This window comes from Perissodus microlepis, chromosome 18, assembly GCF_051167445.1.
Source record: "Perissodus microlepis isolate ML-2025 ecotype Zambia chromosome 18, ASM5116744v1, whole genome shotgun sequence".
In the NCBI taxonomy this organism is placed as follows: Eukaryota; Metazoa; Chordata; class Actinopteri; order Cichliformes; family Cichlidae; genus Perissodus; species Perissodus microlepis.
The window spans coordinates 25,211,200-25,239,170 of record NC_140478.1 but is presented as its reverse complement, the minus strand read 5'-3'; the positions used below and the strand labels follow the sequence as shown (position 1 = coordinate 25,239,170).

The following is a 27,971-nucleotide window of genomic DNA, read 5'->3' as shown; positions in this document are numbered from 1 at the left end:
AGAGTGGGCACAGCATTCAACATGTTTTCATCAAGTTTTAATAGTGTCAGCCAGCAAAAATCAGAATAGATCTTACTCATATGCAAAAACTTAGAGTACAGCATTTTGTTGACTCCCTAATCAGCCAACACATTTAAGCAACACTATGCCCATACACAAAAATAATGCCTTTAATTAATCAGATTGCTCATTATGTTGCTGATTACATTACTACAATGTGCTTTCTGCAGCTGTACAGTTTTAGTGAAGACAGATCTGGATTTGCGTGCACATAGCATGAGCAGCTTTGCATTTACATGCACTTACATGTGATGTTCCACTAGGATTTTAATGTTCGGAGCATGCATTCTTAAAAAGTCTGCCTGCCACGTTTCCACAAAAAAAAAGAAAAAAAAAAGATAATAATAATCTATTGACATCATGTTAAATCACTCCCTTCTGTTATAAATAACCAAGTGCTGAGTCTTGACCAACATACTATTAGTACTGGTACATTCAAATACAAACCAGACATCTGTGTGAGCATGCCAATTTGTACTTCTACAGAACAGTGCAAAACACAAAATTCATTCCTGAGACTAGTCAGCAATTAGTCCCTTCATAGCCCAAGTGTCACATTTTGCTTTCCTTGTCATTTAGTGAATAATACAACAGGAAATAAAAAATATGTGGTATATCTACAGCAAGATGTATTGTGATTCATCAGTATCGGCAACACAAGACACATGGACATAGAACATGTGCTCATTTGGTCAAAGAAGAAAAAAAAACAAAACAATATGGCATTCAGTGGAATTTCTTTTAGCTGCACATATTTTAAATGCTTGGTTCTGAAAACCTGAAACATGAGTACTACAGTGCTAATAGAAATTTAAGAGCTTTTTATACAGATTTGTACAACATGACGACCCTTTTCAGTTAATTCCCTCTGTCAAAGGCTGTCACGCAGGAGTAAAGATGAGGTCCTTTGCTTGGATGCTTTTGAAACAAAAAAGTCAAGTGCAAAATAAAAGGCTTTCCGTTTCTTAAACGTTTTCGATGTTGTTGTGGTGTATTGTCAAGTGCTCGATTAAACGGAGCGAGTCTCCACCTCGATCTTCTCCTCTGATTGCGACGACTCTACTTCCTGGTGGCTGATGTTCGGTCGAACCGTCAGCAGCGGACCACCGCCGTAGATGGAGTGGAGGAAGTTCCACGTTTCCTCAGAGATCTGTCCTGAATCTGCTCCTGTAGGGTCGGTGCAATCACAAACGTATACATCGTAAACGTCAGCAACAGGAAAAACAGCTCTACAGTCCACAGCATCTCTGCAAGACTTGTTTGATGCTTTTTAAAAACCCATAATAAAATATTCAGACATACATTTCCTACTAAAGCAGAAGAGACAGAATTACAACTTAAAAACGTTGCTTGTACCTTGTTTGAGTGTTAAATGGCCGTTCTTGTTTACTGTTATCTTTGAATTGTCGATAGGTCCCGGTGGGTCTTTAAAAAGACGAAGAAAAGAAAATTAGTTGTGAAATTACATACATCACTAACTGAGTTATATTCTCATATCCCAACTGTATCAAAGAGCAATGATGTTAAAATGTCAAATGCTTTTGTCACACTACAAAAAAGCAATATCTGCTCCCCATTTGCTACAGAGAGAAGACAAATATTAGAGGAGCAGAAGTCAAGAGAAAGGGAAAAAAAAAGACATTTGCAGGCGTGCCAGATGCAAGCTGTTATAAATAGATGTGACAATACAAAGTAGGGGAAGCAAAAAGAAAAAAAATATGAGGACAAGTGGAACACCAATGAAATGCATTTTGATGCTTCATTTTGCTGGAGCAGGATAGAAACCCGACTCGGGGGACTAAAGCGAATTCTTTGAAGAAAAAATCAAAAGAAGGAACGGGGACTCCACAGTTTCTTTTGAAAATGAGCTGTTTGTAAAAACCTGAGAATTTGGATTTTCTATAGGGAAAAAAAGAAAATAATCTATTTGCCTTTTTTCCCCCCATATGTCGATGAAAACGTATAGACGGGCAGTTTGTCCCAGAAACTCTGTCTCTCCATAATAAAATCGCATGGAAAACATTTAACCTTTTTAATCAGACATTTAAACAGGACTAGGGGGTGGAGTGGGGTGGGGGAATGGAAAGGCAAGACCTCTGTCCAATTACCATTGTCTTTTCCTTTGACAAAGCCCTCCCACTCACGAAACCACTGCATGCTGATGCAGTATATGACCACTGGAGACTCCTCCTCCTGGAACGCCTTGTTCAGCTACAGAGGGAGCAGAAGGAGCCAGAGAGAGGGAGAGAGGAAGTGGGGGTGGAGTGAGAGGTAGAGACAAGAGGGAGGACGCGAAAGGGGTGGGGAGGGGAAAGAGGAGGGGTAAGTGGGATGGGATAGGGGACAAAAAAAGGAAAAAAGTAAGGATGAAAGGATTGAGAGGAAATGGAAAACCAAATCAATTCTCTCTGCTAGTTACTCCAATTAGAAGACAGTTTTAAAACCACACTGCACCAGTTTCATCTCTCTTGGAAAAAGAAAAAAAAATGACACATTCCTTGTTCTTCCTTTTTAGCTCTGTCTTATAAACACACACACACACACACACACACACACACACACACACACACACACACACACACACACACACACACACACACACACACACACACACACACACACACACACACACACACACACACACACCTCTATTCTGAGCAGCTATTGTGTGAGTGGGCACACCGAGCAGGCAATAACAGCTGCATCTGTCCCAATGCATTAATGATAAGGCTTTCATCTGGCTTGCACCTCTCATCTCCTGCTGGGGTGAACAGCATCAACACATGCAGCCTATCAACTGGTTAAATAGACTGAAGAAAAGGGGCCTATACACACCTATGAGTCCTGGCTGCACTGACACACCGTGCATTAAAACACACACACACACAAACCAGTTTTGAAACTATCTAAATAAAGCCGCTGCTTGGACGGCTTTTCAGGTGAGGTGAGGAGTGAGTGGGTGCTTACCCTGACAAACATGTCCAGTTCTTGCTTACGCCTTTTCTCCAGCTTTTCTATCTCAGTCTGGCACGTGTGGCAGACATACAGGTGGTTGACAGCCGGTCCCCCTCCGTACCTGCGGGAAACAGTACATACAAGCTCACACGTTACTTCAGCCAAAGAAATCGCTGGATCTGAAGACGCTTAAAGCCTCCAGCCAGTCTGAAAGCGGCCGTGTCGACTTCGTGTACCTGCTGTAAAGGTGATCCCACACGTTCTGTGGCAGCATCACTACCAGGTCATCGATGAATGTCGCTTTGTTGGGCGGCACACCTGATGAAACGCAGTGAAACAGCAGTCAGACGCTTGCAGTGTAACATTTTATTTTACATGAAATGCAACAGCTCGCATGGTTACAGATCAGTGGTGAGCTTAAACAGGGCAAGAAGCTCAACTATGCACAATTCTGTCAAATTCACTGCTCAAACTGTGCTACCAATATCATTAAATATTCTTCAGTTTCTCCTTTTTTCAAACCCCCAGAGCCTGTTATTAAAACTCCTTCCCAAACTGCATGTCTAAACTCCCCGCAGGGTGCGAGACTATGAAAAAGATTATTTGTTAGATCTCCACAGAAAGTTGTTTATTTTGCTCCAATTTTTGGCTTTTTCTTGAAAAACACTTCAGATGTATTTATTACAGCCTGTGAAAACCCACTGTTTAATGTCAATTATAGCTCCAGATGGAACTTTGATTTATTGTATTAATTAGGGACTAAAAGAGTTTTTGAGCTTAAGAGTCTAAAAGTCAGGATATGGTGGCAACTCATTCCTAAATTTCCAGATTTTTAAATCACCTCTCTCTTTTGAGCCAACTATTAAACACCAAATAGGTTGAATGAGCCTGTAAGCTTTATTATTTATTACACTTACAGGTTATAGAGTCTCATTTCCTTCTCCTTTAAGCTAGGTTACACAAATAATTTATACAGCAAAGCTGACCTGGGTTAATTAAATGTTTGTTGACTTTTAGCAAGTCTTTTTAAAAACAGCAAGATCAAGAAGGAAGTGGGAGTTGGAAGAAATAACAACCCTTCCATGTTGCTGCAATAAAGCTCTTTGAATTCATTTGTCAGCTTAAGTTCATCTTGACATGTGAGAAAGATATGAGCAGCAGTTTCCCCTAGACTGAAAATCTACACTGCTGCTCCCCCAACCCTCTTGAATATTTCATTGGGCCTTGTCTTATGTGTGAACCCTAAATAAATCTAAAATGATCTTAATTACTCAGTTTACCAGGTAATTAAAGTCTTTAAATTCGCTTCTTTAATCTAAGATACTTTGACTAAAATGAACAATTCAAAGAAAAATTTGTGGTTTTTTATGTCTGCACCAGCACCATTTTACAGCTGTTTATTTCAAAAAGTCCTCCTGGGAAAACATGCAGCCAGAGCTTCTTGATGGAGTCTTAGTGTGTTTTTCATGGCACACTTGAACAGGAAAGTGAAAATAAGCTGTGATGTTTTTGGCTTTGCACACAAAATAAAACAACTGGCTGCACTGCCACAAAGCAATCATGGTTTCACTGCACTGATATTATCTCTGCTTATGTACCTGACTAGCCAGTTATTATGTGCTTAGGTGCTGGTGACTACCAAGCAGGAGGGAGAAAGCTGTAAGTGCTTATTTACAGTGTGTAAACACATTCTCTGTTCTGCACAAATTATTTTTCAGTTACGTCACTTCCATTCGCATGAACCCTTTTAGGACTTTTTTCCCCTTTCTCTGCTAAAAACAGAATGAAGGATCATCTTCACAGAGAGAAGAAACCCCTCCCCCTCTTCTGAAGTTGGAAATGCCTTTGTCAGAATCAGAAATCCAGAGCGAGAACAAAAGCCAAAGCTGTGTCAAAGTCAAAGAAAAACGTTTTGCACAAAGCATTTAGACACAGGGCGAGGAAAAGGACAATCTGACCTCCGAGTGGCTTCAGCAGGAAAACTGACATTTTCATACGCACCTCCATGCAAACACAGGAAGTCATCATTGGAAATGGGCCCTGGCTCGGCAAATGTCTTGAACTTGTTAAGCCACTGGCGGGAGACGTAGAACTGCAGAAGGCTGGGCTCCATCATGTTGAATAAGCCCGACACCCTCCTACGTTCTTTCACTGCATCCTCATTGCTCTTTCTGGGACAGAAACAGATCAAATATTAATCAGTAATTTAGATGAATAAGCAAAAGTACGATCCAATTTTTAATAGCTGAGCAGCATAGTGAATTTTAAAATGCTACAGAGATAAATGAGATCTTGTTTTTACATTTGTTCAGGTAGGAGTTATAGAAGTACAGTGTGCTAGGCTTACTTATAAAAGAGCACATAAGCTTCAGCATTCTGGACACAGGCTTCAGACACCTCAGTCACACTTTGGTCGTCAAATTCATACCACAGATTGTTCACATCATTCCTGCAATAGGCTATGTAGTGGCCATCTGGGAGAAGACAGGGGGATGTGTTAGAGCAGCATTCACAAATCTATCAAGTAAGTGTGAATTTTATTTCCAGGGGAATGAATGCAGGACACTCGTATGTGCCAAATGGTGGCAGCTGCCCTGGTCTCATGCAGAAAAGGGAGTGACTGCGCCCACTCACTGCTGGCAGTGCCATGATGACAGATGACTGACAGCAGGTCGTAGCTGGTGGTCTGGGCGGAGCTGTCTTTGGCCAAGAAAGGCTGCAAGTCCAGGCCCTCGAGGGGGAATGACACATGGGTGCTTATCTTGGTGGAGAACATCAGTTCGTGTCTGAAGCGCTTCAAGTGAATACACAGGATCTGAAGCAGGAGAATGAAAACATTTCTCATTTCAGAAGCTTGGCACTTGAAGACATATTGGATAAATATTTGGATTTCTTCATCATATAAATATCTAGAAATGTCAGTTTACCTCTGGCAGACTTTGCATTTTACAAAATTTGACTCCATTTCGTAATCTATGAGGGGGGAGGGGAAAAAAAGATCAATGAGAGGAGCAGTCATTGCAGGTGCAGTCCATTTAGATCTCATTTTAGTTAATGTGCAATAAATTACTCACTTCTTGCATTTTTCACAACTGTACATGTTATCTCCTAAGGGAAAAAATTAAAAACACAAAACAAACAATTATTGAGACATCATTCTTGATGTTTGGTACTGGCACAACATATTTTTCCACCCACCCGCTTACCCTTTAGCTCATCTCTGGCAAAGAAAGCTGCAAGGCAGTCTTGTAGTGTAACCACTGGACCCCAGAACCAACTAACAGGAGAAACAAACACAGAAGGAGGTGAATTTTAGACAAAAACAGAAAGCAGCTACTGAGTGGTGCCTGATGTAAAAATAAATAAATAAAAATACAGCATATGGGTTATAGACACACCTCTTGATGTACTCCATGACAAATGCTATCCACCCCTGTGGTGCATAAGCTTCCCCACAGGAGCCAGCTTTTACCAGGGAGGTTTGGTGGGTGGATGAGTGGAGCTTGGCCAGGTCTTCCTTCCCTGGAATGGGCAACGAGATATCCTGGAAGTTCTCCAGGGTCACAGACACCTGACGGCCACAGAAGGTAGAAGTGTAATGGGTTTTTTTTGCTTTTTCATTTGTTTGTGTTTTTTTTATAAGGATTTGTCAGGAGCTGTCACTTTGCAGAATTATCCTTAAGGCGAAAATGTCACTGTGATCACAGATCATCTTTCCTCCCATCATCAGAATGGCATTTTTTCTACCTACTCCTCTGTTGCGGCTCAACATCTCAGCATTTTCATTACCATTTCAATCGGATCTAACAACAAAAAGACAACCAAAAGCACTAACCCGATCACAGGTGAGGCACTGTACTGAGCTGACAATGGTCCCGTCGAACACGTCTGAGATGATGCTGCGATATTTCTTCTGGCGCTTGTTCTTTGGCGGGGAGAATGTGGTCACTGCTGTGGGAAAGCAGACAGAGACAGAAATTTGAGAATACAGTACAGCATGTCTCACACAAGAGTCAGCAAGGATAGTTTTGGGATACTGTTACCTTGCTAACCTCTTTATATTTACAGTTCTTATTCTGGGTACGACTCCCTCTCATAATGGAGATGAACTCGCTGGCACTAAACAAAGTTTAATACCTTTCTTGTGTGCCGGGTTCAGACTGGGCCAGCCAGAGGCTGCTTTGGGTGGACTGCTGGACATTTTGGGAATGTGCCCCTCCATGGGGACTGGACTTTGTGGTCTTGTAGTGTTTGGCATTTGGATATCTGGAAAGCAATCTGCAAGAAAAAAAAAGACCAAGGTTTAGAGACTCTTAAGGTCATAAATTTAGCCGTGAATATCAAAAAGTCATCCCGTGAAATATGAGCCACTATTTCTCATGTGTTTACCTGACGCTCTGCCTTGAACCTTGATGGCTCCCTGGCTGCTGATAATAGGCGTGGTCTCTGTAGTGGTATCAACATCTTTGTCGATGTCCACTCCAGTGCTTCCACCCGTAATGCCATTAGTCCCGGAGCGATACAGGTCATTAATCATGTTCTTCTCCTTCTGCCACTCCCTATTGGCCTGAATCTCATCTTGCTCGGGAATCAGCATCTCTGCTTCGTTGGTGTCATCTATCAACGCATTCCCACCCTGCACTTCATTTTCGGCCCTCTCGCTGCTACCGCAGGACTCACATGACTGGAAGTCATTGTCTGACTGGCTATGGTTGTCCTCCTCGGGACTGTCGTCCATTGCGATGCTGTGGGACTGGTCGCAGGGCTCAGGTAGCTGCTCCTTCAGCTCTTCATGAAGCTGATCCATTAAGCAGCGCAGAAACTCCTGGGAATCCTACAGTGCAGTTAAACACAAAATATTAGCAGGGCAAGATATTTATTCTACTATCTTGGTCACCATAGTATGTGGAAAACAGATCTCCTTATAACTCGCCATTTATTCCTCCAATATATTACTGAGTTTGACAGGCAAAGTGAAGCACATCTTCTTCCAAATTACATAAAACAACCACTTCACCTCCGTGTTTATCCCAATTCTGATCACAACATCTGAAACCAAATGCTCATGAATGTGTAATCAAAGTTAATGAACCTCAGACATCCAATCTCCCTCTTCAAGCCAAATGAACTCTCCTCTCACAGGAGCTGGGGAATGTTAACTTCATTCAGAGCGATGTTTAATCCAAGTCTGTGCAGCCTAGCGTGGCGTGACAAATGAATACTCTTCAGCTAAAACCTCTGAACAAACAGTGGCCAGCCAAGAGGAAACAGGCCTCTTTTATCAATTCACCATTCAGGCTTATAAATCCCTTATTTACAGACACCAGCCAAAGACACAAAGTACTTCAATTTAACTTCTCTGAAAAAACCTTTATGTCTATAATGCACAAAACTTTGCTTTCAAGTGCCAAATGGAATCAAATCAAGCAATTTACCTTTAGACCAGATGTGTGGCTGTGTGTGTGTGTGTGTGTGTGTGTGTGTGTGTGTGTGTGTGTGTGTGTGTGTGTGTGTGTGTGTGTGTGTGTGTGTGTGTGAGAGTGTGTGAGAGTGTGTGAGAGAGAGAGAGAAAGTGCATGTTAGTGACTGAAAAGCAGAGGATTCGGTTTAGCGGAAAAAAAAGTAATTTCTGTAAAGGAATAAGAATAGAGTGATACGGAGGGAAAGGGAAATAAGAGAGACTATAAGATCTGGGGCATCTTAATAATCTGGGGTCAGACTGATAATAACCCCAGCTCAGCACAAAAAAAAAACAAAATTATCAAAAAGAAAAAGAGATTAATAATAGGCCTATCACATTATTATAAAAGCAAATGATCTTTCATCATATTTCAGACAGATATTATTATTTCGTACAACACAGTCGTCAAAGGTTTGCATCATATCACCTGCCGACTTTATAACAAATGAAAGACTCAAATATGCTGTTTGGCTCTAGAAAAAGGCTCAAAGTGTGACAAGTTTCCCCATGTTTTTTGTAGTAATGAAAACATTGCACATTCATTTCATCATCTGGGATGACCCACCTGCTGAGCGTATCCTCTAAACATGGGGTTTATGGCTTTGATTCCCTGGAACAAGTTGGTTGGGACCACATAGGAAGGTCTGCAATGTGAGAAAACACAGCCTGATTTAAAGAAGTACTTTTTTTTGCACGGGTCACATGTAATGTTGAGTGTGAAATTAGAAACAGCAAAACTGCTCTCATGCGATAGACTGTATATTAAAGATGGACGCAATCAGTGTGATTTTATCCATTGTTTTGCAAAGTATTTAAAGTTTGAAATTTTTTTTGCTGTCGCCATCTCAGCTTTGACAACAACAGAGGGCTGGATCCAACTGAATGGCTTCGTGTTGGGCCTGTGAGTAATTTTGCAGAATATGACTGTGTGTTGTAGCAGTGTACTGCCCCCTGGTGGCAGTGTAAAAATAGATAAAAGAAACGTTGTTGCTCAAAGTCATATTAAGCAAAGAACTTCTTTGTAGTGAAGTGAAACTGAGTGTAAAAACAACAAACTGTCTATCACAGCCAACACACTAATTTTGTTCCATTATTTTACTGCGTTTCCTGTTTAAGTGAATTTTTCAACCAGTCAGCAATCATCATCAACATCAGGCTGCATGCCGTCATACCAAAATCCAGAAAGAACTGAGCCTAAAGTTGAGAGACACTGCGTGCTGATATGACAGTGACTTGTCAATCACAAGCTAGGTCTGTCTAAAAGTGCTCCAAGCCTTTTTGTCCATTTTGACTTAAATGAGGAGAATAATTGACAATACACATATCATTTTGTATTCATTAAAACTCAAAATTTGTAAGAGACCATGAATTAATGGATCAATTGGGAAGGTCATTTTTCCACACATTTTTTTTAGTGCTGTAACGAGATTAACGCTGACAGCACAAATTCTTTTATAATTAAACACAGAAGTTGCCCCTGCTGGCCACTGGAAATAATGCAGGACTTCCAGGTCTGAAAAGTGACCTGCATCCATCTTTTATATACATTCTATGCGTCATTTTCTAAACATCTTACTATTCGACTGGGGTGGTAATGAAAGCGACCCTGAATTCCAACTGTGGCATGGAGGCATGTTAATATTCATTCTTCAGTCATGTAAATAACCAAATACCTGTTCTTGTGCCACAGATCTGACACCAGCTTCTGGTAGCTTTTGCAGAGAGCGGGCTTCTTGTCCGTCCTCACCAGGCCACCACATTCTAGAAAAAACTGTGTCAGGGGTGGGCTGCAGAAGGAGGGGGACAAAAAAAAAAAGGATGAATATATCACATGCAGGAATAAACGAGCCTTTACCAAATACTGTCCTTCAGCAAAACAGTTTGTCATTGGTTGTCATTACTGAAGAGTGGAGTGAAGTGTGTAATTTGAAAAAACAGAATGTAACAATCAACTTTGACACAGGCAGAAAAACAGAGCAAAGAACAATACTGCATTATTATAATATGTAGCATTTGTAAAAAAAGCTTTTTTGATACCTTAGTATTATCATACTACTCAAGGTTAAATGTGTGTTTTCCATTAGACTCTAAGATTAAAAAAATATTATAAAGAACAGAGATCCAGAGAGGTTTCATTCTGGCACATCTACATAATGTTGCTTTCACTTTATTTTTATTCATTTCATTTAAATTCATACTTCAGTCATTGAGTGATATCACAAATTCCTAGAGGTTTTGTCTCATGCGAGAAACCACCTCACACAGCTGAGAGTTGAAGGACAGACTGGCTGAAAAGAGAAACAGCTGAGGGGATTTTACTTGACGAATACAGAATGGATGGGAATTTGCACGAAAGAGACAAACTACAGGATGAATAAGGCATGGAGTGTTCCCTTCCCTTGGCAAGAGAAAAGTCCTTAGACTTGCATAATGACCCGAAAGTAACTGAGGAACGCTACACTCACACAAACAGACATCAAAGCGAAGTTTCAGGAAAAGGTCCCTCCTTCTGCAGCTGCGTGAGTCAGTTCTTCCTATTTTTGGAATGTGATTTAGATTGCAAATTTTGACCCACATCTTTTCCCATTTTTACTTATATCCAGACACAGCATCATCCATTTAATTTAAACATTTACTGGCCCGCGGGTAGATGGTATTAGAAAGAAAGAAGGGCTTTGCTTTGCTTTGTTGTTCCATGAAAAATAAAAGCAATAAGACAGCCTCGAGGTTTGTTGCAGAGCTCTAATTTAAGTGACCACCGCAAATAAGCCAAACATGAGCAGTGAATCACACAGATTGGCACTTCAATAAACAATAAAAGATGAGGCAGAGTGGAAGAAAAACAGTAAAAGAAAGATGTAAAAAAAAAAAAAAAAAGAAAAAAAAAAAAGAAAGAAATGGTGGGAAAGGAGCAAGAAACACATGAGGAGAAGCAACAGAAGACTTGTGGGGGGGGGTAGAAGAGTTGGTGTTCATCTGTAAGAGAAGACCCTACAGGGAACTCCAAAAGGCCATTTCTGTCATCTCAAATGGTGCACTGCAGCAATTTTCACTCAGCCGTCACTCTCTCAAATGAGCACAGCCGCGGTTGTTTCTAACAGTCAATAAGAGGCAGTTAGACGGTGTATAAAACAGCAAATGGCTATTGAATAGGCGCGTTAACAGTGTGAGAAATGAGAGGAAAGTCAGACGAAGAAAAAGCTGTCTGCGCAGGAACAGTGGGATAGACAGGTAGACGCAGGGACAGAAGGTGGATAAACAGCAGTCTCACCAGTTGGACAGGGCCTGGAGGGCAGCGTTCATGTAGCAGGTGTTGCCTATATTCTTCAGTCCTGTCAGGCCTGACGGAGACAGAGCACACCGGGGAAATTAAAGCAAGCCTTTCATCAACTCCTCGTAAATTTTAATGGCAGACAGAAAGTGTCTACATTTTCACAAGACCCGTTTCATTTCTGAGATTAATATTTTACAGCAGGGGCAGGAAAAAGTGCCTGCCTAGTGTATTTTAGACACAGCTGCTGTGGCCTGTGGTCTCCACCCCATTACACAGCTCATATTAATGGATTTTATCGCTCCTACTACAATTCAAAGTCTTATTTCTGTTTGGGGTATAATAACAATGGTCTAAGTTCTAGAACTTCATTTGCCATAATGTTTTGGATGCAAGCGAGAACCTATGTTTCTATTTATTCTGAGTCCAGCCTTCAGTTTTGTTGCACAGCCACTGCACAAACCACAATAAACAAGGTCCCAGCATGCACTTGTCTCTTTCACCTTGTGAAACCATGGCCACAGGTGATAAAATGTAGAACAGAGCTGTGATTCATTACTCAAATGTTGCACCTATAACAGCTGATTTCTTGAGTATATACACAACAACAACACTTTTGACAAACCCACCAAAAGAACAAATTTCCACTGTTACACACCAACATTCAACATGGAAGCTTCTAGGATGACAATCCCTCCCATCCACAGGGCACGAGGCAGCCAGTGAGTGGTTTAATCAGTATGAAAATTATGTCTGATGGACAGTCACCAGAAGTTGACCTAATTAAACACCTCAGGAATATGTGGGTCCAGTGCCTTCATCAAAACACCAAATGAGGGAACATGCGGTGCTGAATTGTGTCCATTCCTGCTGTAGCGGTCCAGAGGTGTGTTTTCCTTTTATAAATATGTCGCCCACATATACGACCAGCCTGTTCTGCAGAGCACATTAGTTTTCAAAGCGTATTCACCATGCTTCCTAATCATATGATCTGCATGTGTGACAAAAATATCTGTGAAGCAGTGCCAGTGCCCGAGCTGCACCACATGAGGCGCAACATAACATATGTCATTTGGTGGAGCCTGTGTGCAAACATTACTTCCACAGTGACTTTGGTGGGACAGAGCTGACAGGAACCCACTGAGCTGCACTGCCGCTCATAGTCCTGCTTAGCGGCATTGTGCAGTTTACCACAGTTTTTGGCACCGCACGTCATCCTAATTTACCCTCATCTGCAGATTCACAGCTGCAAGTAAATCATTGTTAGTTGATTTTGTTTGTGTTTTAATATATGTTTCAGATGACTAACGGGGGGGGGGGATGGCTAGGCAACACATTAGCTGGCTTTTCTCAGCTCTAGTTATTTGAAGACTATTTGGTGCATCAGAGCCGTTAAAAACACTCATCTTATTGCAGAAATTTACTTCTCTGTTTAATTACATTCATAACATTCGCTTTGAACTAAACCACCTGCTGATTACCGAGCTCTTGCATTTGAGGTGTTCATCTTTAATTTCGTCAAACTTGGATTAAAGAGGCGATAAAACACAATTAAATTTTTGTCACCCCACTGACTTCAAAAGTATTTGATTTTAATAATTAAAAAGGTGTCTAAGGCAGCAGAGCTTCGGCTTTTAATTAGAAGATTTGAATATAAAACTGCTTCACTTACGACCTTTAAGCCGTTTTCACTAATGAACACAGGACACTGTCCGCAGCTGAACTCTCTCTGCAGAAAACAGGCAGAGATGCCGTCTGACTGTTTTCAGACACATGAAAACAGTCAAACGGCACAAATGACTTCTGCTCGCTCACTGTGCAGTTGCCTGCTTCCTTCAACTGAACATTGCACAGACTTCATGCTGGGGAGCTGGCACGTTGAAGCATGTTCAGTGTTTGATCTGAGCGTGCAGGACATGTACCTCTCATATCTACCTTTGTTGGTTAATATTGTGAGAAACTGATTGCAAGTTTGCCAGTTTGTTGAACTTATACTTCACATTTTTGCAAAGGTCTTGACTGATTTTATCTGATTATTGTGCCACACATAAAAGCAACAATGTTGCCACACATAAAAGCAACAATGTCAGCTCAAACAGGCTACTGGACATCTTTAACCTTTACCTAGCAGAGTGTATTCATTTTTTTGATTTGAAATATATTTGTTACCATTAATTTGTCATCTCTAATAACCTCTTAATAGTTTTTAAAGGACTTGGCCCATTGGTGCAACAAGGACAATGGGTAGTTCATGTTATGTACCCTAAATAGACGCTATATGGACAAAAGTATTGAACCACACTTGCTAGTCTTTGCATTCAGGTGTTTTTGGTCTGATTGTCACAGATGAATAAAAATCAAGCCCCTAGCCATGCCATGTGGTTAACGCCAAAGCTATCATTAATAAATTAGCCAGGAGTAAATCAAATAAACAAGTCTGATCTCTTGGCAAAGTATGCCACAAGAAAAAAAACAAAAAACAAAACAGTATAGTTGTTTGTTTCAGTGGACACGAGTTGTGCCGTTTTTTTGTTTGCTTGGTTTTTTAAACTAACGTTTTTCAATAGGAAGAATATTTTGTGTCAACAGCAGGTACAGTATGCCCATGCTTTTGTTCAGGCTTCTGCAAGGATGTATCACTAAGGCAACCAAGAAAACAGAGCTTTGAAACAAGTGTCAGCCTCTGTAATTTACCTCAAACCTTTTTCTGCCTTTTTTTAGTGTGGAAATCTAAACACAACGCTTTTATATCCAGACTAGTAATTTTAATGGCTAAACTTGATAATGGTAATTAATAACATATTTTAAATTAGTACCATATCCAAAATAATAACAATCTGTTATGTGGATGACTTGAACATGGATCTCTGGACCAGATAATCCTAACTACCATAAAAGTCCAGCCATCAAATGTGGACTTTTCTTTGGGCTTTCAAAAGAGGAAAAATGTCCATTTTGTGTACACAGTCAGAAATCAGGACATGTCAGCTGAAGCAAATTTAAAAATGGTCTTCATCGACGCGAAAACCAGGGTCAACAAACACAAATCAATAGATTACAGCACATGAATATTTCATGAACTGCTGTATGACTGTGTTAAAACAAAATCTGCTTAAACTGCATTGCTGCAGTAAACACCACCTCTCGTGGCAGATGTTATGTTTTTTGGCCGTCTGCCACAATAAATGGATGTGTTTAATATAAAATCTAAACTAGCTGTGTTGATTTGAATACTTTAATCTGAAAATGATAGTATTCATTAATAAGATCTATCAGCTAACTCTTTGTGACACTGATGTGGTAATCAGTTAAACACAGCTCACCTCTGGCACGTATGTCGTCTTCCTCTTCCATCTCCATGTCTATGTCTTCACAGCCACCATTAGAGGGCACTCTCAGGGAGGTAGGACTCCCAGGGGCCTTGTTGCCATCCTGTAACAGACACACATAAACCTTATAATAAAAGATCTGGTCTAGGAAATAAATAACTACAGTTTAATTGTTACTGGTGGAATTCCTCATTCGTGAATATGTAAACCAGCCTGTTCTACAAGTAAACCGTATTTTCAAGTTGTGAAATAACAATAGAAAGGAAGCCTGGCTCATACCTGACCCACGTTCTGCGGCAAGGGGAGGGGTTTGCTGTTGCTGTGAGGTGAGTGAGGACCTAGTTTACGCTCCAGGAAAACTTCCTTGCCACAGGCGTAGCACCACACACGAAGCGTGGTCAGGTTCACCGTGAGGTTGTGTCTCGTGTCCTATCCAAAGAAATAAATTCTATTAAGACACGTGTCAGAGCTCAAAAACAAAGTTTAACAAGAACACTGTGTTAACAGGAGCAGCTGACACACATGCCCCTGCTTCATAATCTTCAGCGCAATCTAACAACCAGCATCTTGTAAAATGGGTGGTGCTGATTTTATATATAAAAACTAAACGTCTCTCCTGGCAGCTGGACTAAAGTTATTCTGGGAACAGTCCAACTAAATCATGGGGTGAATAAACTCATGACTTTTCTTCTCAAATTAAATTAATTTGAAAGAGAGTTTGCTTATTTAAAGTAATTTAAAATAACACACACTACCTTTATGCAATTTCAAATCCACCTAACTTCATAGAACATTAGTGCAGAACTAGTTTGAGTATATTATCCAAATTATTTTGTTCCAGGTATAATTTGTAGATTCTCCCTAAGCACGCTAATAAACTGATACTTTCATAGCACCTTTCTACTCAATTCAAGCACTCAAAGCATTTCCGTACTACAAGTTTCATTCAACCAATCACAACAAACAATGATACATCACTTTTATCTATGTCTAAGTGCTTTTTAATTAAACATTCACACTCCAGTGGATGCACCGGGATTCAGTATGTCAAAGCATACGTTAACACATGGAATGGAGGAGCCGGGGATCAATCGAGGTCGTCTACTAAACCTTTTCTTTTGGTAGATGACCCACTCATCTACCAATCATACATTTACTGCTCTGAAAATAAGGATAGGATACAATCACTGAATGTCTGTGTTTCTGTTCAACATGTGGCTTGCAGAACAGGCAGATTATAGATTGTAGCTTTATTGAACCATCAAAACAACATGAGCAGGTGACAGAAGTAATTTGTCACAGGAAACAAAAGGCAATACAATAATATTTTTTCTTATTTTTTCACATCCCTTCAAAGACCTGTTTCAAGTTAAACCTGGATTTTAGGCTAGGGTAAGAGTCTGGCAATTAGTTGTGATGGTTAGATTTCAGGGCAAGACACTTAATAAATTAATATCAATGAATGTACCCCTCCATCTACACAGAGATGGTAACAGGGAAACAAACCATCTCAACTGGGCGCGGCACTTACACTGGTCCACAGTAATACACCACCCAAATTTGAAGTAGAAACAACAAAAAAAAAAGGATAGACTTCAGAGTATTTTAACCACAGTCAGACTAAACTGGATGTCTCAAGTCAAAGGTGGAGATCAAGGCAGAGCGAAGGCTAAAGGGGAAACGTGGCCGAGTTCTGCTGACCCACTGCTGTTGGGCGGGTTGACACGAGACCGAATACGAGTAGCAGCACACACTGTATTATTCATCGGGCCTACATTAGCCTTCCCACAGCGGTGCAGAGCAGAGCTGACAGAGGTGACACACTAGACTGAGCACAGCCTCGAAACACCACAATTTAAAACATTTATAAAAGGGAAGCATGGCAGGTGGGGCATTCATAACAAACTGAATTCACAGAGCTTTACAGCATGTTTTACCAGCATATATAATATTTAACTGTTTTAAAACTGTATTCAAACAAATTCAGCTCCTTGTTAATCATAAGATTGCGTGAGAAAAGGGAATAATGCAGTAAAACCTGTCCCATCACAACAACTCGTGCCTCGTTCTCAAGCTATTTTCAAACTAAAACTAAAAACACATTCGTGGTGTTGTGGCAGCGTTGGCCGCAATAAAACATCTGCTTTACCCTGTGATCGTCATAAGGAGGTGGTTGGATCTAGTTTTGTGTGTCAAATAATTAAAAAAAAAAAAAAAAACACCCTTCAAATTGATTCAGTCATAATATTAGTGAGAGGAAGCCGCCAAAATGCATCGGAAACACATTAAGAAATTAAAAAATGAAAAGAGAAAATCTGCTGCGAGCTGTGAGGATTATTCTGACATAAACAATCATCAATATCTTTTTTTTTTTTATTTCTCTTTTTTCCTTCTCTGCTTTTTGTAATTCTTTCTCTTGTCTTTACCTCCATGTAGTTTGACTTCAGGTAATAAAAATGTACAGATATTGAGTTTTGGTCAGCTCTGTGATCTATAGCTTGACAAAAACCAAAAAACAAAAACATATTCCCCTTTACTACTGTGTCACATACAATCTGGCAGTAGTCTCCATCACTGCGTAGTCAGGAGATTAAAATGTTTCTGTCCCCTCAGGGCTTCTGGAGCACTAATTAAGCATGGTCCCTATTCTTGAAAGATTTAGATGGCTTCAACTGGAAAGAAAAATGAAAGGGAAAAAAACAACACACACACACACACAAAAGGTGGCTGGCGAGCACCGCAGACAGATGTCCCAGATAGAGGATGCATATTAAATTCATGAGCGATATCATTTAAAAATTGGCCAGCTAATATTAAATTTCTCCACCAGCACCCTCTGTATCCAATATCCCTCTTACAGCCTTTTCCAGATACAGACTTAACAACGGATATAGTAACAGCCAGAGCAAATTACATGTTTGCCCCTTTAGTCCTCCTGTCCCCACATGGCCCTAGCGTGCTGGAGGAAAAGCCTTAGTCAACAGTGAGAGCACCAGAGGGTGGATGAGCTGCAGGAGGGGTAGTTACTGTAGCCATGGAACCGACAGTAATAGTGAGTCTCCTGCACTTCCCAGAGGAAAGGAGATTAATAATGGATGATCCACTGCTGAAACTGAACTGGATGTGTGGAGATGTGGCCAGACAGAGTTGGCTTGATGGTTTTTGAGAGCACGTGCACTTCAAAAGCTAAAAAGATGCACACTCGGGCTCTTTGACGAAGAAAAAACAATAAAAAAATAAAAGTGGTGCTGGAGGTGCTTTTATTGCAAGTCATGACTCCTGGGACCTGGTATTCCTGAACTACCATCTGTTCCTCATCTGCTTCTCCTTTGGTTGCATGTAATTTCGATTAAGTTGCATGTAATTTCAAATCCTGATACAATGGAAACACACTGGAAAGTCTGAGATGTCTCACCTGTGAGTGAACAGTGCTGTGGTCAGCATGAGATTCTCCACAACCCACGTAGGCGCATCCATTCTACGGAGAAAATTAAACAGGGGATGCAGAAAAATGAAAATGCAGTCTAATGCGGATACTTTTTCACTAAGCAAGAGCAGCATTTTCCAGCAGCAAACATCGTCTTACCTCCAAACAGGCCCACAAATTTGGTCCACCAACTTTACAGTCTTGGCACTGGCCCTAGAAAAATGTGACACCCAGGTCAGGGTTATTTCATTTAAGGTGAGAAAGTACCAAAACAATAAAACCAGGCTTGTCATGCAGTCTTTGTTATGCTGCATAGCACTTTTAATACAACAGAGGGTGGAGAGGGTCACTCACATGAGATTTTTGAATAAGTTCTTCCTTGGTGATCTCACCCACGCAGTCCAGGTGGGGGCAGTCACAGCTGGACACCGGTGGCATTGCTCACCCACTGGTATGAGGATGTGAAAGAGAAAGAAAAACAAACCAACAACATTTAGTCCATGACTTGCAATTTGAGTTGAGTGACTCCGAGTTAAAACGACAACAAAAAAACAAACAAAAGAAGAATAATACTATGGAGGGCTTCTTGTCTTAAAACTGCGCTTCTCAGCCGCGTAACTGATAGCTGACAGTGTAACAGAGGATATATTTAAAAGAACAACTCTGATGACAAGCAAGACAGTCAGGCTTCGAGTAACCTGACTCATCGCCTCACAAGATAAATTTTTTCCATGGCTGCATGACTGGCAAATCCCCTTATTATCAGCCACTGACATGCCAAGCAGTGGATCATGACACAGTTGTCCAGCTCATGTCGAACAAGCAGTCGCATCATAAATGATTTTAATAATGACAAGGCAGACTGCTGAGATTTATGAACGAGTTAAGACCAAGCATCAACACCCAGGGCTGAAAAATAAATCTACTCTGGAAGTGGAAAACAATGCCACTCCTATTGAATAGCGCAGACGCTATGAAAAGACAGCCAGCTTCCAGCGTGAAACATGAAGCCAGTGGTAAACAGTAAAACAAACTGGTATGCATCTAATGCTATTCTACTTTCTGAGCCACAGTCACACATATTTATATTGTGGTTTTATTCTATGGCTTTAAGAGGTTTTGTTCTGACAAGTTGGATCCATGTAGCGGTGCTGTCTTTTGTGGCCAGCAGGGGGCGACTCGCCTAGCTGCCAAAAGACTTCTGAAAATAAAATAAAAAAGAAAACACCCCTAAGCTCCCTTCCTCTACGACTTCTGTGAACACTTTCCTGATGACTTCACAGACTTAGTCGCCAGTTTCAAGTTATACTGAATAAAACATGTAGTTATTTTAAGGCGGTTATTCTAAAAGCCAGAAACAATTATCTAGGGTATATTATTGCCAAGAACCTTTGAGTGTCTGCTGTGCCTCAGTTTTACAGCAGGATCTATCACTGGTTTGTCCCATCTGATTTCAAAACACCATAATGGAGAGTACAAAAACGTGTCTCATCCATCTGTATACTGGATTTAGGGGCAAAGGTTTAAACACCCACATGTAGCTGCTCCACCTCCACTAATTAAAGTCACTGAACTCAACCTCTCACTGTGTTTGCTGATGGTGCCTTTTTTAATGGAATTATCTGAGAAATAAACAAACACTGCTGTGTGGTACAGACTGTCCAGAAAGCCTTTGCTTCAGCTGTGCTAAGTGAAATTATCATATTTTGTATGGATGTCACTTAGCATCAATTAGCAGATGCACCTGGTCATACAGCTCAAGCTAATCAAGCTTGCTTGCAAAGAAATGTCTACTGAGAAATACGCTTTGTAGAAGGGAATAAAAAAGGGTCACATTTTCATCGACAGCAACACTGAAATGAATGACACACGTCCGACTTAGTTGCATGCCTGAAAATCGTGCATTGACAATAAACACACTAAAATGAAAGTGAAAGTCACTCCAATGATCCCAGGCACAGGCTTTAGATCACACTCCATTACCATTAGTGATGATGGTCAAATGGACAAGTTGACTGTGCTGCAGTCAGTTGATTGAGAGTCAGAGACGTTGACAGATTAAAGAGAAAACAACAACAAAAAACGCCAAGCTGTACTAATTAGCTGTGGCTACAAGCCTATTTCCTGCTCTGTCTGATGGATGTATACGACATCATGCATCTGAGACTTCTCAAAATCAGTTTTCATTAGAGCTTATTGATAATTTAAGGTTTTCCCTGCAAATGAAAATGCTGGCACTCACCAAAGAGGTTTTGCCCAGCACCAAAGGAAAATCACCAGCAAAAACAACAGGAAAATATATAGACTTCTGCTATCTGGGGTAACGTAGCCTCTTTGCTTTAACTATAAGCAAATCAATAGTGCTTACATAGCTGATTTTGAACCAGAGGATAAACCCTTACTCATTCACAGACAATTCTGGATCCCATCTGCAACCATAACAGGTTATAATGATTGATTATTCAGCTTAGGCAATTCAAGTTTCAGTAATATAATATACATAAGATGTATCCAGCAGTGCACCATGCTGCCAAAGTCTGCCAATAAATGACAAAAGCTCTTCCAAACTTCATCAAACACATTCTTGCACGTGCTGAAAAATTATGATGCAATTATCATTTTAGTACAAATGAAGAGCAAAATCTCTGTACTTCCACTTTTCGGTGTGAAAAGAGGAAGCTCGACAAAGACATGAATCCCGTGCAGCGGGATGCTGAGAAACCGCTGGAACTTTCCATTATCGGGCTCCTCATCAAGGACGCACACACTGACGCAGATGGCCTTTAGGGGAGCAGGGGACGTGCCGGTAAAAATGACAAGGGACGCTGGTGGCTCAGGGTCTGCCTATCCAGAGTGCTGTGTTTAAAGAAGCATTTCATCATAAAGCAAACGGCTGAGTGTGAGTGTTTGCCGGAATCATATTTCTCTTAAGTCACATATTACTCCATCAAACACTGGGCAACAGCTGTAAGATATTGACACATATTTTATAAAAGGGGAAAATAGAAAAGGCTGCAAATGAACAGGTGAAGATCACTCCAAAATTTCAGGGACATTTTGGAGTGATCTTCTTGCTGCCTTTGGTTCAAATCCAGCTCTTCACAGGAGACAAAGTTTCTCTCAGAACAGATGTCTTGCTTTAAAGTAGCTTCTTTAGCTTATTTGACATCTTGTTAGCATGTGTTAACTCCTCCTGACAGTTTTTTCTCCTTATCTTTAAGTGGTTTTGCACAGTTTTGTCCACACCAGAACGTGATCAGTTTTACCTTCTCGCTGTCCTCCTCTCCATTAATTTAAAAAAAAAATTGATGTGTACTTTCTTTACATTTACACTTTTATATTTAATTTGTGCGCAGCTATAGAAATAGTCACTGTTGTGGGGTTTTGTGCTCACAAAACCCCACAACAGGTTCTGGGTACCGTCACTGGACGGAACAGAAGCATTAAAGAAACAGAAAACATTATTACACATTACACAAGTGATAACACTTTGCATTTCAGGAGGCACAAAAGCCAGTAATTTCACTTTTATCTGTAGTGTCCGATATGGACGACAACAGCCACTAAAAGGCTTAAAATAATAACTGCTTCTTTTTTTACCTAAAAATACCTCTTTAGTCTTAAAACTTGTGTCCCAGACCAATGATAGCATCATTCACTACAAAGCTCCAAAATGCAGTCGCTGGCACAGGTTACAGCAGTCACATGTACTTACAGGGTGACTGAGAGTGCTTTATAAAAATATGAATTTTTTCCTTTTTATCCAGCATTGGATTATTGTTTTCAGTTTCACTTCATTTTATTGATATACTCATGGTGTGCTTACAGGCTACTACACATCTTATTTGCCTTTACTTTACGATATTTTCTCCTTTAAAATATTCTACATAGCTTATCTTTTTTTAATTACTACTATTCTACTTTAGCACACTGATTTCTGTCTTATCAGTCATCTCTTATGCACTTACAACTCCACTAACCTTCACAAAAGGTGCTATATAAATAAAGACTTACTGATTGATGACAGCAGATTCACTCAGCAGATTTAAACCACATTAATGATGAAATGACTCATACAGAGTGCCAAATAGGGCTGCCACGATTAGTCGACTAGTCACGATTACGTCGACTATCAGAATCGTCGACGACTGATTTAATAGTCGACGCGTCGTTTGAAGCTTTGTAAGATCACAAAAGACGCAGGACTAAGTAGTAGGATTTAAGAGTGTAATAACGGACTGAAACAGAAGATGGCAGCACTGCATGTACAAGGATGCCAGCTGCCGTTAAACCCCGAAGAAGAAGTAGCTCTGTCCCAGAATTCATAGCGCAGCCCAGCTCAGTTTCCAACAACGGCGGCAGCTAGTTAGTTTTAATATTACTCTTATTATTCTTTCTGGGTCACAAAATAAACGTTTAACATATTTTCAGGCGAGAATGTAGCTGTGTAAACCTCAAATGTCTGCTCAGTTTATCAAGACACCACATGTTTTCAAAAGCGCTCCGACGTTTTCGGAGACGTCTGTTACCCACTAGCTCGATAGCTAGCCGGGGGCAAGGCTCACTAGAGTCCGGTGAGAACACCGGACTCCCGGCAAATCGTTTTCAAACCCACCGCTGTCTTTCGCTACTCAGGTTAAACATATATAAGTCACTTAGATAACTTAAAAATGTTATCGTTTGGCTTTTTTTTAGTATTTTATTTGTTCCTGAGTAAATCGGTTTGGCTGAGATTAAAGTTATAGTTTTTACACAGCTGAATAAACGTCAAGCAGACAGCTGATTATCAGAAGTGTGAGATGCTGGAGAATATACTCCGTTGTCCCGTTATATTTTAGATAGCAAGGAGTTTATTAAATTTCACAGAAACAATCTGCAGATTTCATTAAACTTTAATAAACTATCATCTTGTCTTTATTTTTAGTTAGCACATACCTTAAACACTTAAAGCTGTAAGCTAATGATAGTTATATAAGAGCAGATGCTGCTGGTGCAATAAGCTGTACATTACGTCCAATGGATGCATGATCTGATTAGTCGACTAATCGCAAAAATAATCGGTGACTAGTCGACTATCAAAATAATCGTTTGTGGCAGCCCTAGTGCCAAAGCATACACAATGTCTTTAAACCTATGATATACCGCTTTGGCTTGCCAACAAGCACAGAAGACACCTGTTAAGTGCAAACGTATGAGTAAAAAACAAAGAAATACACACAGGATATAGCTCCATCTATTTTAGTGCAAAGAGGAAGATGTGCATCCTCAAAACAGAGGGATGTACTACAAAGTGAGAATAATGGGTTAGGTGAGGTATGTTGAGCTTAAAATCCGAACTTCCAGCGTCACAACTTCTTTTTACCTTCCTAGATCACCACTGTGACTATTGCTGCTCAAATAACCTGGTCTGGAACAGGTTAGCTTCAGAGTTTACTTTAAAATATGTGTAATTATGCACCACATTTTCACTGATTCTCTTCAACACAACCAACAGTTCAATGGCTCTGGGCCAATAAAGCGATTGCTCTACCATATCTTATTGTTCATGATAACACCAGTAAAAATGTTTATGAGATATAAAAACCTCATAGCAATAAATCATTGCTGTAGCAACACCATGTGTTTATGTTCCCTGGTGCATGCAACAAGACAATACCGCACGAGCGCACAAGGTACATGTCAGCCTCCAGTGTTTTAGTAAAAAGGTACTTCAACAACTTCCAAAAAAGCACACTAATCTGGAAAATATGCAAGAAAAGTGTTCCCACCGCAGGTGAAAACAACAAATTTGTTTCACCACTCGAGGCAAAAACAGTTGAGTACAATCAGGCAACAAAGGAGGAGATGCTAGCAGCTGGAGATGTGTTACCCAAATGTACACAAATGTCTCCGCCAAGTGCCGCTGGAGCACTCGCTGGTTTGAATCTGCATGACAGGAATTGCAAATGATAAATGGAATTACTGATGCAGTTACATGCTGGAAAAGCGGGGCTTTAAGCAGCTGGTTGAAAGCTCAACTCAGGACACGAGATTCCAGTTGGAAAATATTTTTGAATTTACAAGGTTAGATTACTTTAGCTATTCTAAAACGTACGTGTTAAGAAGTTATTTAATACTTTTACTTAACTTTGTCACAGGAAAATCTCCCTAGGCTAGTATTGCGCTTACATTTGATTTATGCTGCATAATGGTGTGTCACTATTACTGCACTATAATGCCGCTGGCACTTTGTTTCAATAGATTTGCACTTTGAATAACAAACTGTGTCATCAATGACAGTAACTCATTAGAAAAGAGGGATAGAAAATGCTCTTCATTCACTTACACTTATAAATGCTGCTGCCTGCGAGCATCAATAAAACGTTGCCCAGCATTTTTTCCTTGTATCATCAAAATTATTGTTATATTATTGTTGTTTCTTGGAAGTTGACCTATATCACCTTCTTCCCTAGTTTCCACTGATTAATTTCCCTCTGAAGAAACCTTGCTAAAATGAACTCTTTTTAATGACTTGTTTATTTCTTACAGTCAGTATTTTTCCGGTGTACATTGTCCAAGGATGATATTGATCTTTTACTGGGGGAATTTGTTTTATTTACATGTAACCTATTGAGTCACAGCTTACTTACACTACCAAATGAAGGCCTGCAGTAAAGTTCATATTTCTCCCAATCTCCTCCAAAGTTTGTTTAACACAGACAAAAACACTTTGTCACCAAAAATATTCCATTTCACTTTGATCTGGCCATAGTCTAAGGGATTTCTGCCTCTCCATCATTAAGCTGTGGTACAGAGTCAGGCGTAAACACAACGGGTTAGTTTTAATGTTTCTACAGATCCAGTTTAACATTTCAGAGCTCAAATGTGTAGCAGTCACGTTTTTTAATAACTGTTGCGCTGAAAGTGCACTGAGTGACAAAATAAATATTAATTCACTGAGACACAAAATAAATGACTTTCTGCAGTAATGCTGTCAGCTTATTTGCATAAAAGTTGTCTTTTTTTCATATCCTTTATAGACTTTTATCAGGAATTCCTCTGACCGAAGCAGGAGGCACTCAATCGCAGTCAAGTGAGCGTGCACAGAGCCTGAAGCAGAAAACCAGGTTTAAGAGAGAAAGCTGATCATTGTGATTCCCTCCCTCTTTGATTGTTTCTTCTTTTGTTTTTTCCATTGTACAGCCCACAGACAACAACAACAGTATGAGGGGGGGAAAGAAACCTCAGAAGTACACACAGGACATAGCTCCATCTCATCAGTCGGTGTTTGTGGTTAATGACATGAAGCCAATTTTGTGTTTTGTTCCAAGTGCTGTTTGCACTAATATTACTCTTCGATGCAGATGAAAAAAAGATGCACATGCAGATGCATCATTACAAGCCAGGCCGGATCATCCAATAGCCATTCTGGGCACAAAATCACGGGTCGACGATGCTTGGGTTACTATCCAGGTAGCACATAAATGTTTTCTCTTCAATTTTAAGTCTTCTCGTTTCTAATCACCCAAAGAAATATATAATAAAATACTCAGCGACTAAACAATTAGTTCCAGGTCTGTCTTTGAGCAGAAGATGGTAAACATTTTGAGCTCACCTAAGTAATTAAAAGCAATCAGTTTATTTCTGACAAAATGTGATCCCCAAAACTAGAACTGCTGATTCATCCATCATCTTAGCAGTGAGAAAACAATGATAGTCCATTTAATATCTGACATTAGATATCAGATATTATAATTGACAGTGGGAAGATGGCAAATATTTCAGGGTTTTTCCTGCTCAGAGTGGACCTTTGAGGGACAATGCACATAAGCACAATTGCTCTGCATATTGTTAGGCAAAAGAATTAACAGAATTGCATGCAAAATTGTTAACATCATGTTTATCACAGTAAAGGTGGAAAGCCAAAGGTTTATTTATACAAAACAAAAAAACAAAAAAAACAAACAAACCTGCATCTGTGTCTGGGTTTGTAGCGTCATGATCTGGTCAAGACAACAGCTCGACTGGGAGATATGAAAAGTTCATGTTCAGTCACGTGCAAGTCAATAAGCCTGCTTCCTCCCTTCATCAAAACCGTCTCTAAGTCGAAGTTAATAATCAATGACGCCTTTGAAACTGATTTCATTTCATACCAACACTAAATCCCTGCAAAGTGAAACAGGGCGAGGTTTCGTTCATCTTACCAGGCTCCTCGCAATTACCTGGACTTTGCGGCCATCCCTGCAAAAGCTGAAGTGACCTTAAACTCTGTAGTACACACCAGGAAAATCTGATTAGAAGCTAGTTTCACTGTCAAGCCTCGTGAGATTACGTAAAGCTGGTGATAGGAAGAGTATCTCGGCTAACAAACCTTTCTTTGCACCCTTTCACTGCCTCCGCCAGCAACGTGACAATACTACATGATATAAACTGTGCACAAAGGGGTGGCGCGGTCAGGGTGGGGCGTTAACCCGAATCTCGCACCACTAATGAAAGCAGCGATGCTGGCTGTGGTTGTAGCTGTTATCTTTAGGGAAATTATGAAATGATAAGCAGCAACACAATAAACACCGGAAGGCGGAAAAACAACAACAACAACGCATGTAAAGCTTAACAGCTCACTTTAGCAACAGACTGTCTACAAATGGGTAGCATTGGCCATAATGTTAAAAAAAGAAAACAAAAAAAAACTCAGTTAAAATGGGCCATGTTTTAACTACCCTGGTTTAAAGCAGCGGGTGGTTTAGCCTCACGTAGATTAAAAACAGTGAATACTACAGATGTGTGTGGCTTCGGCCTTGTCCAAAGTGAGCTGTCAAAACCAGTCGAGGCGTTGACAGCGTCACGGGCTGACTAGCACTATTTCGCTGTTAACCTTAGCATGCTAACGGCCATCCTAAGAGCATTTTATCTGACGTAATACCCACAAGGAACATATAAAAACAACAAAAGGTGAACGTATTACCCTCCAGAGAGAGTGTTTAGGTGAAATGGTTAGCCACTGATAGCCGTCTCGTGCGCAACTTACTGGCTAACGTTAGCCTCCTGTGATCGGGGACAATCCCACAGTGACTACGGCACAGTCAGCCGCAACATCAGCCTTCGGCCTTACCTGCTCGGTACCAAAGGACGCCGCTTCTCAGGTGGATCCGATGGTACTCCCGGTCTGCAGCATAAACTCAGTCTGTACTTAGAGAAACATATTAGAGTGCAGTCCTTTCTTCACATTAACGATAACCGTCCCCGTCGCTCAGCGTGGTTGCTAACGTTACTGCTGTCCCCGCCTCTTTTCCGGTTTAAAGAAAACATACGAGCCCTCCCCATCCTGCTGCACGTTTGATTTTTAATTCTATACAGTCTATAATTTTGTGTTTTTAACAGCATTATAGCCTCACTGTAGATTATTCAATTAGTAAGTCACATAAAAGCAAATATTAATTATCTTTTGAGCCTAGTGATCCGCTCTTATCAATATTGAGGATCGGATGT

The 27,971-nt window shown here is 40.4% G+C and overlaps 1 protein-coding gene across 2 annotated transcripts; it reads right to left on the bottom strand.

Moving 5' to 3' along the window:
* Nucleotides 1-15: 15 nt before the first annotated feature.
* usp33 (ubiquitin specific peptidase 33) lies at nucleotides 16-27,784 on the bottom strand. Of its 2 annotated transcripts, none has more exons than XM_084913652.1 (24): nucleotides 27,595-27,784; nucleotides 18,858-18,951; nucleotides 18,663-18,716; nucleotides 18,492-18,554; nucleotides 15,356-15,505; nucleotides 15,071-15,179; nucleotides 11,748-11,817; nucleotides 10,150-10,263; nucleotides 9,042-9,120; nucleotides 7,405-7,849; nucleotides 7,153-7,293; nucleotides 6,851-6,966; nucleotides 6,414-6,586; nucleotides 6,222-6,292; nucleotides 6,090-6,123; nucleotides 5,943-5,988; nucleotides 5,650-5,830; nucleotides 5,363-5,489; nucleotides 5,017-5,186; nucleotides 3,252-3,333; nucleotides 3,028-3,136; nucleotides 2,169-2,271; nucleotides 1,417-1,485; nucleotides 16-1,227 (listed from the first exon to the last, which is right to left on the bottom strand). In XM_084913652.1, the coding sequence occupies exons 2-24, from the start codon at nucleotides 18,939-18,941 to the stop codon at nucleotides 1,070-1,072; spliced, it is 2,748 nt and encodes a 915-aa protein (XP_084769778.1). In that variant the 5' UTR covers nucleotides 18,942-18,951; nucleotides 27,595-27,784; the 3' UTR covers nucleotides 16-1,069. The 2 variants fall into 2 exon arrangements, with proteins under 2 accessions (XP_084769778.1, XP_084769779.1); XM_084913653.1 differs by lacking the exon at nucleotides 27,595-27,784 and adding an exon at nucleotides 26,453-26,988.
* Between the last annotated feature and the right edge of the window lie 187 nt (nucleotides 27,785-27,971).